Genomic DNA, 14,921 nt, shown 5'->3' with positions numbered 1-14,921 from the left:
TTGTGTACTCTTTGAAATGTCTGTCTCTGTTTTTAATGACAACATGGGGAATAAATGTGATTTATTTGGTCATCTTTTTAGTTTTGAAAATATAAATGAGTTGAGTGTAAACTAGAGAGACTATTTACACGTTTCTCTTAAGGTGTGTTGAAATTTAGATGTGGCACGTTTGCTTACAACGTCGATGAAAAGATACAATTGATACACGTTTTAGTCTTTATCATGTTGTCACCACAATAATCTATTTTCATTTCATTATCACAGATAATAAAAAAGGGCTGAAAGAATCTTAATATATATTAATAATATAATATATATATTTCATTATGAACAATATAAGAAGCTCTTCACTTTAACAGATATAAACTCTCACATTGATTCTTCTCACAGGTTTTATTCTGTTCACCCTTCAGATCTCAGGATGTGATGTTGCCCCATCAATGAAGAGTTATTACTAAGTAAGATATCTATGTATACAGTAAATTAGTTAGAATATATATATATATATATTTTTTGTTGTTGTTAAATGCAAACCAGAATATCACACTGCACTATGGAAGATATTTTGATCAGATGTGTTTCTAATTGTTGATTATACCACAAGAAAAAAACAACAACTTTGTGTTTTATACATAAAACTGTTCTCATTCTAGATCAAAAAAGTGTGATCTTGTCTTCACTGGTCACCAAATGTGTTTTCCCCATAAGATTCAAATCTGTTTTGGTTTTCCTGATGTATCATTTTGGTGTTTTCAAGTTACTGTTCATATTCAGTATTTGGGCTTCTCACGGTTGGTGATAAAAGTTGCTAAACAGTTTAAAAGGGGCAAAAAAAGTGACTGTAAGATAAACTAAAACACTGTGTGTCAGCTGGTCTGATTATTATACTTCAGTGGTTTTCACAATCTCTTCATCACAGTTGATGAGCTCAACGAGGAGTTTGTCTCCTTTGGTCCAACGCTTCAGGTCCATCCATATCAGGTCAGAGGGAGGAGAATGGATACCAAAATCTGGGACCCATATCTGTAAAATACAAAGTTCACAGATTATAACAAAATTATAAAATATATAAAATGATGATAATTATAATAATAACTGTTTCAGTTAAAAATGTTTTGCATGTTAAGTTACAGAGCTGAATAAATGAGAAAGAAAGAAAGAAAGAAAGAAAGAAAGAAAGAAAGAAAGAAAGAAAGATCTAAGACTTACAGTGACTCTCTCCTCAGCTCTGAGTATAAATGACTTCTCAAATGTGAACATGATGGGGTTTTGGTTGTTAACCTTCACTCGTAACTTCCAGTCTTCCAGTTTCAGGTCCTGCAGGAGAGAAATTGGACACAAGAAGGAGGATGAAGGAAAAACAAACAAGTTAATGTTACAGTGTTAAATCCATGAGTGTGTGACATTTAAAGTGTTGACATGAAAACAAGAGAAAGTAGATTCTGAGGTAAATACTGTAGAGGGTCGTTAGCTTGGCTTTAATGGTCCATTTAAAATAATCCTGGATACACTTCATCAATGTAGAGCTACTAAACCTAACAGTACATGTTCTCATGTTTATACACAGTTCATCCACACAAACACCATCACCTCTTTAGACTCGTTGATGAGACGGAGATGTTTTCCATCTGGGTCAATCTCCACATTAACTCGTAGTCCAGTTGAGTTTTTGCCAGCCAGGTTGGTGTCTTTTTGTTTACTTCTCCCTTGTGTCTGTGGGAGACAACACACACACACACACACACACACACACACACACACACACACACACACACACACACACACACACACACACACAGATTATTCATTAAGAACTAATTAAGTATTCTGTAGTCTTTGACCTGACTGTATATAGAATAAATGTAGTTTATTTGGTCTTTTTCTATGAAGGTGTTCAGTAACCAAACTGACAAGAGTGTTCACAAAACACATGTTCCTTTTAAGACGTGTTGAATAACAGATGTGGCACATTTGCTTACAAAGTCACAGAAAGACACGAGAGGGCGAGACCAAGAACAGAAACATTAAATGAACACATTTCACATTGTGACATAAAGTCTGATCTTTCAGTAGAAGCTTCTAATCTCAAAACTTACTGGCAAATAACGCTAAAGCTAGATTATAAAATAAGGCCAATCAGAGTCTTCTTCATACTCTGGTTATGAATACATAATGTTGCTGGTTGTTTCATTGTTTGTATTTCAACACATATGAAGCAGAGGAAGCTGCAGCACTCACATATCAAACTCTGGTTTCTGCTGACTCAGCAGTTTGTCATTCAGGTGAACAGAATCAACATCACAGCAGTGATCAATTAAACTACCATCATGTATCACACTGACACACTGTGACTGCTTGTGTGTGTGTATCACTAATATCTGTAATTCATTAACGTCAGCCATCTTCATTCAGACACTTCATTATGATCACATTAACCTGTTCTTGCTTAGACTCCAGCTGATTCTTCAGGTCCTTCACTTCTCTCTCAGCTTTCTCTCTGTTCTGTTTCTCCTTCGCCAGCAGTCCGTCAGCATGGGTTTGTTTTCTCTCCCACTGTGAATGAAGAGAGACATGGAGAAAGACTAGATGAGAGACTTGCTGTTTTTTAAGACATGGTTTATTATACAACACAATCACAGCTAAGATAGAAACTCAAGGCTACTTAAAGGTCTGATTCATTCAGCATTTGAATTGAAGAACAAGTACATGTTTGGGTTTTGGTCTCAGTCTTGACTTGGACTCCACTAAGTATAATCTGGACCAAACAGAGAACATAAACATGTTCAATATGTGAGAACACAGAAGATATCTACTTTTGGATGTTAGATGTGTTAAAATGTTTGTTTTTTTATAATTATTTTACATGTAGCAGCTTTAAAAATAAATAGATAATAAACGTGAACAACAGAAACAGGAAGCAAATCTTTGAAGATCGAACAAACAACTAGATGGTAGAAAACAAATCCATATGTTAAAGGTATAAAAAGTATAAATGACAGCTTAATATGTTCATAATAATTAAAGTAAAACTAATAACATTGCTGATCATGTCCTGGACCTCTTTCTGCTTATCCTGCCTTCTTCTCCTTCTCTCAGATGAAGTTAAGAATCATGTTTTAAGTACACATTATGACCTGGTATGAATATCAAGATTACTGTATGCTCAGATTTCTGTGGATTTTGGATTTAAATACAATTGAGAATATTTTTCCTGTAATAACACTGAGACATAAAGTCTGTTCAGTGCTGCTCAGTGTCAACAAACAGCTAAACATAAGAAAACACTTTGGGGGAGGAAAATACTTATATGGCTAGAAACAAATGAACATGTTACCTCATATGTGAACTAACATTAGCTGAAAGAACATGGTTTGAGTTCATTCTATACTGATCTTTCACACACACACACACACACACACACACAGGCACGCACGCACGCAGGCACGCACGCAGGCACGCGCGCAGGCACGCACGCACACACACACACACACACACACACACATAATAATAAATCATCAGCACCTGAATCCAGTCTGAATGTCTCAGATTTCCTCTCATGGTCAGTCATGTTTTAGTTTTGTTCTCAGTAATAAATCAGTGAGGTAAGCAGAAGTTAAAAAAGAGAGATGAATGCAGTTATTTGATTTAGGTTGAAAGATGTACCTCCTTGTTCTTCTCCTCCAGCTCTTTCTTTGCTTTCTCAGCTTCAGTTCTCCTCTGCTCCTCTTCCCTTCGCCTCTCCCTCTCTTTCCTGAGTTTCTCCTCCAACTGACAGACAGCAGTGAAATGAACAGAGACATTTTATTTCAGTAAATACATAAACACTGTAATAATGGACTGGATCAATTCCTGCTTCTGATTGGTTGGAGGGTTTGATTAAAATCCTCTTTATGCAACCCTGTGTACAAGATGGAAGACCAGGTTTTAACACAGGAGTACAACACTATGAATGTGCTCAAGGAGAAACTGCCTGTATTTAAATGATATCATGTCTCCTCTCTTTTTATGATCAGTACAGCCTCGAGCTCGGCTGTTCGGAGCAGTAAAGGCTCAGTCAGACAAACTCAGAGTCAACTTTAAAATCTTTTAAATCTTTTCTTCAGACTTTTATTATCAAGCTTTTTCTTAATGGATAACAACTGTTCTTATTTACTTGCATCATCTTTTCAGACAACATGTTATACTAATTACTAATTATTTTATAGAAACTAGAAATCTGAATAGAAACAGAACATTAGCAAGATGAACCTCCTCATTGTTGGTCTCCTCCGTCTGTCTCTGCAGGTCAGTTTCTTTCCTCTGATTTTCATCTCTGAGCTTCTGAAATTCAGCTTGTTTTTCTTTAATCTGGGAGGAGAGAGACAAGATGAGACATGTTATATTTTAATACATATTTTAGTGAACATACAACAACAGAGAAACAATGAAGCCTGTGTAATGTTGTGGTTTTATTTGTGTGTCTAGTTTAAGCTGCTGGCATCAGATAAACATCTGTGAAGGTGTTGAAGTAACTGCTGGGACTCTCTTTTAATGACACAGCTGTAACATCCAGTACAAAGCAGCAGGTCTTAGGTGTGCAGCAGACCTTCTGTTTTGGTTCATATACTGTAGGTGAAAAAGGAAGGAGAGGTGGAATATAGATCAGAGTGTGTGGTGATTAATTAATACTCTCTCTGTCACATCACTGGTCTCATAGCTCTGAAACAGAGAAGCAACATGTGAACACACAGCACCACAAACTGACTTCATGTTTGTGGAGATATTATATATATTTATATTATATTATGTTTCTAATGTTGCCACTTTTACTCTGAACCACAGTGATTTAAATAATACATCTAAAGCCATAGACTTTACATTGAAAACTATAATATTTTGTTTAAATGTGTCTATCGCTGCATTGATTCAGTTTCTTCAGTCTAAGATATCTTATCACATTAAATGATGAAATTATTTTCAGTAATCTGTCACATTAACAGAATATCAAGTTATACTGTGAATAAGTGATTGTGGCAGCCTGTCATTTCAAGAAGTTTGATATCTGTCTAACATTAGACACAAGAGGTCTTAGACTGTAAGTATTCCATGTAACAAAATGTTAAAATAAAAGACCCTGCGGGAGGCACTGTAATTCATTTGTGACTTACTGTTTTGTCTCCATTTCCACACAAAAAAAAAACAACTGCAACAATAATTACGATGCCAACGACCTAACCAACAGCTACACCGATTATGGCAGGCAACTTACTGGGCTGGATGTTAAAAATATCCAGAAACAACAGAAAAAAGTGTAATTATTATACACTGAAAGTAAATCCAGAATCTGAGACAAAAAAGGTAACTTTGAAGCACAGTGATTTAAATAATACATATACAGCTGAAGACTTTACATTTAAAACTGTAATAATTTGTTTCAATGGGTATCACTGCATCAATTCAGACTCTTCAGTCTTTTTTTAATCACATTAAATGATGAAATTATCTTATATTACGTATATGTAATATTACGTCATACTGTGAATAAATGATTGTAACAGCTTGCTGTATTTGCATTTGTAAAGTATATGTTACTAATGTGTTATTTAAAAACACAAAAACAGGAAATATTTAAGAGGAACTAAAAACAAACAAGTTGGTGACTGGAAATAAATCTTTTGAGGGAAATATACAAATATGAACCTCTTTGGTTTTGGTCTCTGACTCCCCCTGCTTGGTCTGCAGCTCCTTCTTCAGTGTCTCCACTTCTTTTTCTTTTTCAGCTTTCTCATTTGAACCCTGAATCATATGAAGACATAATACTGAACATACTACACAATGACCCACATAACAAACAAACATCTGACTTTTGTTGGATAACAAGTGAGTAAACTCAGTTATACATGTAGTAGAGAGGCTGCATTTCACTTTGTTTCAAAGTTTTCTGTGTAGTTTTATTTCAGGTGTGTGAGTGCTAACATGTGATCTCCACTTAAAATAAACTGTACTAATTCAAACTCTCTCTGCTGCTCTTCTGCTCTGATAAAGTTGTTCATTGCTGCACAATTTAATCTGTTAATGAGGTTCATGAAGAAATTCATGAATGATCAGCAGAGAATCCAGTCAGCATTTAGTGCTGATAAAAGGTGAGGAGGCTCCATTATACAAACATAATGGATATATTACAATAATGAATTAGTTTTGTGTCGATGTGTTTATTTAGAAGACTCTGTTGAAATGTCAGAGTGTCATTACATTTATACAATGAACTCCTGCTGGGAAAGTTAAACAGAGACATAGTTATAATATTAAAGCATTTAAGTAATTAAACAAACTGATGACACAGTTACACTAAATCCAATATAAAACATTTACTTTATATATTGTCAAAGGGATTTTATATGCAACATGTTACTGACGAGAAGTTTAATAAAGTTAACATGATGTATGGATCCATTCAGTCTGCCTCAAACAGCAGAGATGATGAGACATTAAATAAAGACAAAATAGATAAGATGGAAAGATGAACCTCTTTGTTCTCAGTCTCCAGATTCTCCATCAGGGTCTGCAGGTCTCTCTTCCTAATTTAATCACACACTTACAGCAATCATACAGATAGAAAGCTGAAATGATTAACAATGATAATATGTCTAGGTTTCTGCTTCATGCTGTGACCCTGCTCTTTTGAGACCTCAAGTCTTGTTTCTTTATGGAAATATTTAAGTTGCTCTTGGTTTCTTTTTCCTCCACTGCAAATGACTCTATTGTGTTTTAACTCACTTGTTTGTTCTCTTCTGACGCCGCTTGAGTTACTGTTTGTGTCTTTCCATCTGTTCCTGCTGCATAGAGAGGCTGCATTTCAGGATCTCCACTATTAGAAAGTTTCTTATTTCCTCTGTCCTTGGTCTCTGTGTAAAGTATAAAAAACTTTTGTTCATTTCAATAAGTTTGATATCTGTGTAACATTAGACACAAGAGGTCTGACAATTAGACTGTAAGTACTCAATAAAACAAAGTATTAAAATAAAAGACCCTGTGGGAGGCACTGCATTTCATTTGTGACTTACTGTTTTGTGTCCATTTCCACACAAAAAAAACAACTGCAACAATAATTACGATGCCAATGACCAAACCAGCAGCTACACCGATTATGACAGGCGAAGTACAGGGCTGGATGTTAAAAAGATAATCTGCAAATCATGCAACAGAAAAACATGTAATTATTATACACTGAAGGTAAATCCAGAATCTGGGACAAAAAATGTCACTTTTACCTGGAACAATGATGTGTGTCTCTCTGGTCTGGTTGATGTTATTCTGTTGGACTCTACAGGTGAAGTTGTTGCTGTGTCTCTTCTCCACAGTCACTCTGCTGCTGACAGTATAGAGGTAATCAGGACCTCTGATTGTCTCTGTAGGTTCAGCAGAAAGGAGGGTTCCCTCACCGTCCAGCCAGATCACCTCAGGCTGTAGATACCAGCCTTTAGACTCACACTGTAACACCACTCCTTCTCTGTCTCTGTCAATACCTGCTATATTGATAACAGGTGAGGAGACAGTACCTGATGCTAAAGAAAAGAAAGGGCATTTGTAGAACAGTGGGGAGGAATGCAATTACCAAATGAAAAACTAAGAAATATGCAGAAATGTAAATGTTCAACTAAATAAACTTAACTATTTAATATAGTATTTAATATAGTATTTAATTATTTAATATAGTAAAAACACATTGTGTTCATTCAAATTTCCTTTCCTAATTTGGTGAGCTGCATGAAGTCAAAGGACTAAAATATGTTAGTGTTAGTGTTAGTAGTTCTAATATGATGGATTGTCTATTCTATAGAGTTGCGAAGTGGGAGGAAGTTCAATTTCAGAGAGTGAAAATCCAACTTCATGTAACTCACACTTTGAACACTTGTGCTGCTTGGACTGGTATGAAACTCTCAGTTAAATCAAAAGATGAACTGCCTTTGAAAAAAAGTCTGCTGTATGTCATCTATTTCCATTAACTGGTAATTTGCTGTACATGACTCTGTAAGAGCTATCGTAGGTAGCTAAGTAAAATACAAGTAAATTGATTTTGAAGTTCACATCTTTTCTATTTGTCTTTCCAAAAGCAAAAAACACAAGAGAAGGATTTGTAACATCTTGTAACATCTGTCAAGAGACTAATTTACTCAAGGTTTACATGTGTAAAAATGTGTGCAAACTGTACATCACCTACAAACAAATGTGCAAGCTGATCTACTAACGCCACGCACTGAGGTTTGCGTCTTTCAACTGTGCAAGAGAACAGTAGAATAAGATACAGATAGCCTGTGACAAAATCCACTGTCTCTGTGTCCACACAGTGGTCATAATGTGATTTGCAATAATCCATTTAGTAAAATGGACATAACACAGCGGATGGTGGGCATGGCACATGTGTCTTTGTTAGATTCCCCTGGCGCAGTTGTCATTTTCTCGCCCTGCGCCCACATTGTCTAAATAGCAAATGCACTTCCACCAGTCTGTGCATCTATGGGCGTGTTGGTCTCTAAATGAGGTGTGGTCAGGCGCATTGGTGGAGCGTTGCTATTTAGAGGCAGAGGAAAGCGATTGCGCTAAAAAAACAGGTCTAAAGTCACTGCCGCATATGTCACTCTTATTTAAGGGGCCCATCATTAAGAGTCCAATATGCCCTTATATAGGGCAGTGCGCAGACACTGTGCTTGTTACGCACATGGACGCGCAGCAGCACACAAACATGCAAAACATCACAAATAAAAGGACCACAATGTGAATTCGTATTATGATGTACATCAACATATTAAAAAAAAGTCACAATGACGTGTCACTCTGTATCAGAATCAATCGCAGTAATGATCAGTGAAACTGTCAATGTAGTCATGTGACCAATCCTGGTAAATCTGTCATCAATCTAACAATCCGCAAGCCTGGATATTAGAGGGAATGGGAGTTCACACTCTGATTGGTTTACCGCGTGTCACGCCCAAAACACGCCTACGATTAAAGAGGGGATCTAAGTCCGACCCTTTTAGACCATGTGCCTGTTGCAGTGACCATTTTTCTGCTGTTGAAATAGAGAAGTGGATTTGGATACGTACCAAAGGCACTTGCGCTTCACCCTGTGCACTACAGATCGTTAAAATAGGGCCCAAAATGTTAGTGTTATACTGAATGACCTTTTTCTAAAGTACATTCATATGACTAACAATAAAAATTAATTACTAGCTTTATCCTTGAGTATAATTAATATAAGAACATACTTGGCACTCCAGTGAACATAAAAAAGACTGGCCTATACACATATGTAAGTAAATGGAGGTGCTGTGGTTTTTATAGATAAAAAGCATGATAAATTTGCTTTCAATTGGTTATGATCTATGTGGAGTAGAAAGAAATTTGGAAATGTTTTGCTTTTTTTCTCCAGTCCATCAATCCATATTATCCCCTGAATAATATGAAAATATGCAGAATTGCGGCAACATTGACATACAATGCAAGGGCCAACGTGACATGTACTGTAAGAAACAATTCCCCGATTAGAGTTGACAACCGCTAGTCGGGACAGTTTTTTGTCTTGGTGTTTACTGATGCCATAACAACATTTCAAGTGATCAGCAAAAAATGGGCTTGCTGTAGGTGACCAGTGTTCGCCTCTCATTTCCAACTACAAGTTTCATGTTTCCAATCATAAGTAGGGGTTGATTTTTGTGGCAATAACAATTTCAAGTGATCATTTTAACCCAACCATGATCATTCCCTTACCATAACCAAGTGTTCTTTTTGCCTAACCAGATGCTCTCACTATATAAGATGGCCACAAATGGGTCTGTATCGGATTTTTTTGAAAGTTTTTGCATTGCCATACAAATTTGTGTGCATGAGACACCAGGGGAATGTGACAAACTGGCACTATTTGATGGCATGTTTCTCAGCCTATGCCATTCATTTATATGGCCTTAGTCACATAAAGTAGCCTTTATTACGAGAGCTTTGTCAATTTAACACCATTCAAAACACTGCCATATTAAGTGATGCTATCTAATTCTCCGTCAAGCCAAGGCATGTAAAATTAGCTCTCCCGTCATAATTTGTCAAGTAGGAGGTAGAATGCTTTCGACTTAGTCTACGGTTTGAAAGAATCTGTTTTAAAGATTATGGTTTTAGTCATTATTTAGTTATCTTCAGTCTGAATTCAACGTTTTGAAATTTATTGTAGCTATATTACTTTCAATAACTGAGGAAATATTTCTTTCCACAACATTTACTATTAGTTATTAAAATATATTTAGCCTTCACTGATGTATGAAAAGTTTGGTTGTATTATTCATCTCCCAGGCTGACAGCTGTGTTGATGCTACTAAAATTAATTCATATATATGGTGCAAGCATTAGCAGATACTATGTGCTGACTATACTGTATCTACTTACCAACAACAAGCTCAACGAAGGACTCTTTATTCATCTCTGGAATGAAGCATTTGTATTTTCCTTGATCAGAAGTTTTCACTTTGGAGAGTTTCAATGAAATGTTCCCCTGCTTCAGTTCATCAATGGACAGTGATGTTCTTCCTTTGTAATTTGGATTTTTTGTATCTATAAAATCCTGGTTAGCACGCCACACAAAGACAAATCTAGGATCCAGATCAGGTCTTGTCCACTCCAATGTTTTGGAAAAAACATCCACAGCAGGTTGAAGATGACATGGCAAAATTATGTCATTTCCAACTGTTGCCACTATTGGCTGAGATGGACCAACTAACTGAGACTGACCTGGAAAGAAATACATGTCTGTTAGTTCCTGCAGTATGAACCAGCTACAAGTGATTCTGAATAAATAACTGAACTCATTGGAAAGATTAAAAGTGGTCGCAGACGTGCTATTTTAAATAATATTTTCTTTAGCAGATCCAATGAACTGAGAGAAGCTATAATACTTTGTAAGATGCAATCATGTTTACAATTTCCAAAACTTCTCAGTACTTCTCAGTTCTGAAAATCAATGTAAAACATGAAAATATAAACAGTGTGAGTGGCACTACAGTTTGTGGTCTGGTAGTGTGTTTATTTACTAAAAATGGTGATGAAACACACAAGAATAAACATTTCGCATGAACAGAAAATGTCATGTGGCTGCATTCAGGAATAATTCTTTGTTGGTTCATCACTGCAATCAACCTCCATGGTTATTATAAAAGTGTTCACTATAGCAAATGGATATTAGCTGTTCGGTTCTTTAAGATTTTTTGAATATGGTTTGATTTTTAATTAAATCTTAATTGTGACTTTATATAATTGTGTGTGAGTTACCTCTACAGGAGTGTGTTAGGAGAAGATGGAAGATCAGAACACCTATGGTTTTGAGAGGAGACAGTCCATCCATCAGATGAAGCATCCTGCAGTTTTGAAAATAGACATGTGACTTATGTGATTTGGCTGACAGAAAGTAATTCTTTATTCAGATGAGTTAAGTATGTAAATATGGACTTATTTTACTTTTACAAATGGTTACTGCAATTCAAAGAAAATCCTAAATGTTTCAGTGGTAAAATTTGATAAAGTATATTACATGTAATTAATATTAATATTAGTTACTATTTACAGTAAAGTTAAACAAAGCTGTGTCCCAAAGAACACCGTTACAATGGCAGTATCCTTTATTTTTCATTATATAATGAAATGGAGTTATACTTTCACTTTTGCCAACACAGACAGTCCTACAGAGAGTTCCTATATGTTAACTTTTGTTGCCAACTGGACAAATACTATTCATTTGTGACTTTAATGGATTTTGTCAGATATTTGATTTCATTACATGTCTGTAATATTAATGTATTATGATAAGAAAATATCCAACTGTGTTATAGCAAAGTAGCAGTTTTCCTCTTGCAGTAACAACACCATATTGGAGAAGCATCACATGTTGTCATAACTTTCCCACTGGCACAAAGTCCTTCAAATGGACTTAAAAACCTGGTATTACCTATCTGTATAAATACAGACCTACTTTTAATATAGAAGCTGATATTGTGTTTCAAAACAAAAACTGTTACTTAGACGAAGCATATAGAATTTGCAAAATTAAATTTAGAAGACGACGTACCTGCTGTTTGATATGTCGGCCATTTTATTAGACTGCAATTGAAGTATGTAAATCATTGATAGTTTCCTTATCTTAACTCTTGCTATTGTAATAGATTTAATGTATAACCAACAAAGTCACCATTAAACTGAGAAAGCATGTGGCAGCTGTTAGCTAGCATAAGGATTAGAAACAGTTTTCCAAACTTTTATTACAATTAAAGGTTCAAAGAAAATTACATTTCAGATTTATATGTATTTATTTATTTACCACAATTACAGTTTTACTATGTTGCTGTGAGCAACTGAACTTTGAGCTAGTCGCCAGGTAACTTATCACTAAAGTTAACAGCTGTAATCAAGGCCATCAGGAACAAAAGAAATGTTTCTAAGCTTTTCCTCTCACAAAACTTTATTTTTCTTTGTACGTTGCCCATATTTCTCTTTCAGAGCTCATCTCCTGAAGTCTATACTTATACTAATAACATAGAAACAGCAGAAATAGAGAAAATAGAGAGCTCAACATCAGATTATTTATAGCATCAATATACTTTGTATTATTTTTTGTTCCATTGTTTAAAACAATGACACATGACACATGATCATTGTAAGGACACTATGAAATATCTATTAACACTGACATCTGTGCGTGTACTGCTGACTGATTCTGTGAATGTTTGTGATCTACAATTGTCAGCTCAGCACCTGAAAGCTAAATTCAAGCAACAAATGCAAAAGTTAGGTCTATAATTTCTTTTAAGGTCAGTGTTTCTAAAAATTCAAATTGATTAATCATAAGTTTTTTTCTTGTGTGTTTCCCTGTGTCAAGCACACCTAGCTTCATTAAAAAAAAGATTATTGTTATAAAGGTATTGCACATAGTCCGTATCTATCTATCTATCTATCTATCTATCTATCTATGTAACTTTTGGTGCCTAAAACTTTGGTGCAGTACTGAATTGCAGCTATGTTTTAATGTATAGTCACTTACAGGCACCATTCTACATTTTAATTTTTTACATTAATGTATGAGATACAAGGGTACATAAACATTTTAAAAAGGCCATGCTCACTTTGTACAATATTTTAAAAATGTTGCATATCTTAAAGGGGTACTCTAGGAATTAAACATTGCACTGTAGGAGGAAGACATAAAAAGTGCAAAAATGTAAGCAATAAAGACCAATATAAGCTGACTTTTAGGTCGAACTGTGGAGGAGGCTACAACAACTCAAAACTTTAATAAACAAAATAGAAAATAAAATATAGTACCTCTGTGTGCACAAAAAGGACAGCAGACTTTGTCCCTTATAAATTGAAATTGAATGTATGACAAAAAAAACAATAACATTAACCCAAAACTGTTTCAATGTATATATTGATATTTTAAGCTAACTAAAGATACATGATTCAGCTGGGAGGGTATAATTTGGTCCATGACTATAACTTAAAGACTGACCAACTGCACAGGAAGAGAAGTTTTCGATCACAATAGACTTCAGCTGTATTTCACTCTGATGCTCAGTCAGTCAGCAGCAAGACAGCATGGAGGTTACAGCGCTGTGCCTCAGACTGCGTGAGTACTGAGTCTAAGGTTTCTTCTTTTTTGAAGGTTTTCTATATTCCTGTACACCAGAGCAACCTTGGCTGATGTAAAACTTTGTAAATTTGTTTATCCAGTGTTGCTGCTGGGGATACAAGTTCAACACTGTTGTACTCAAGAGAGTGGTGAGTAATACAGATAAATGTATAAAATAAAGCTTTTAACTCCTTTTTCATGAAGAAACTTGACCTTAAATAAAGTTAATGCATACATTCAGTTGATATTTGTTAATGCTATTTTGCAAGTAAATACAGATTGTACCTTGCAAAAAGAGTTGTAGTGTATCTGTCTCAAAGTGGAGATACGATTTAACTTGATAGAGTTCTATCCATCATATACCTCATAATTGTCCAGCTTTCTTTTTTTTCTTTTTTTTAATTGTTCAGGAGTTGCTCTTTTGACACAGAAAAATATCTTTCTTTGGAAGTGGAACTGTCAAACCAAAGTTAACAGTGGAGTAAGTGACAGAGAAGACTGAGTGCACTAGTCAGTTTACTCCCAAAGATATTAAACATCCCATCATGCTTCATCTGAATTCTCAATGTCCACCTTGTTTATCTGTGTACGTTTTATAATCAATGTTATGGTATAATTGAACTGATGTCGCATTTATATACAGTTATTATTTGCTTCCACACAGTTATATTGCATGAAAAACAACTTTGACTATAACAAACACTAATTTCTTGATCATGGCATATTGTTTTATAATACTAATTTTTATATCTAATTACCTTACTGAAATATTTGCATTCACATAACATTCATGAAAACATGTTGATGATGTACAGTGAATGATGCACTGCAGGTGGCAGAGTAGGACTTGAAATGAATGAGTTGTATCATATATACATTATTTGCAGAGAGAGAGAGAGTTTAGGGGCGGTCATAAAAACAAAGAAAGTAAGAAAGAGAGAAAGAAAGAAAGAAAGAAAGAGAAAGTCTTGATACTGTTGACATATTTTAGTAGTTGAATTTTGAACAGATACAAAAAATACAGTGAAACACCAATAGAGACCTATATGTACTCATATACCTGGATGGATGAGGCTGAAACTGGAACACACAACCTTAGCAGGTATCAGGCACGTGCACACATAGGGCCCTAGGGGTGCTTGAGCTCCTGCCCTTTTTGCCTCGTATTAAAAAGTGCCCTCTGTGTGTGTGTGTGTTGTTGTTTTTTAAATAACATTAATAAATTCCTGTTAGGGATGTAAAAAAAAAAACTCCACAGTATTCTACCATACCCATTTTC

At 35.2% G+C, this 14,921-nt stretch overlaps 1 protein-coding gene across 1 annotated transcript in view; it reads right to left on the bottom strand.

Annotated features, from left to right (window-relative positions):
• Positions 1 to 14,921, bottom strand: part of LOC128384081 (uncharacterized) — an 84,411-nt gene that overhangs the window by 23,958 nt on the left and 45,532 nt on the right. Inside the window, exon 4 of the mRNA XM_053343660.1 lies at positions 889 to 1,023. Coding sequence (XP_053199635.1) covers positions 889 to 1,023 — 135 coding nt within the window. The remainder of the gene's footprint in view (positions 1 to 888; positions 1,024 to 14,921) is intronic.

Source organism: Scomber japonicus, chromosome 22 (genome assembly GCF_027409825.1).
Source record: "Scomber japonicus isolate fScoJap1 chromosome 22, fScoJap1.pri, whole genome shotgun sequence".
NCBI lineage: Eukaryota > Metazoa > Chordata > Actinopteri > Scombriformes > Scombridae > Scomber > Scomber japonicus.
This window is presented reverse-complemented; position numbering and strand designations above follow the sequence as displayed.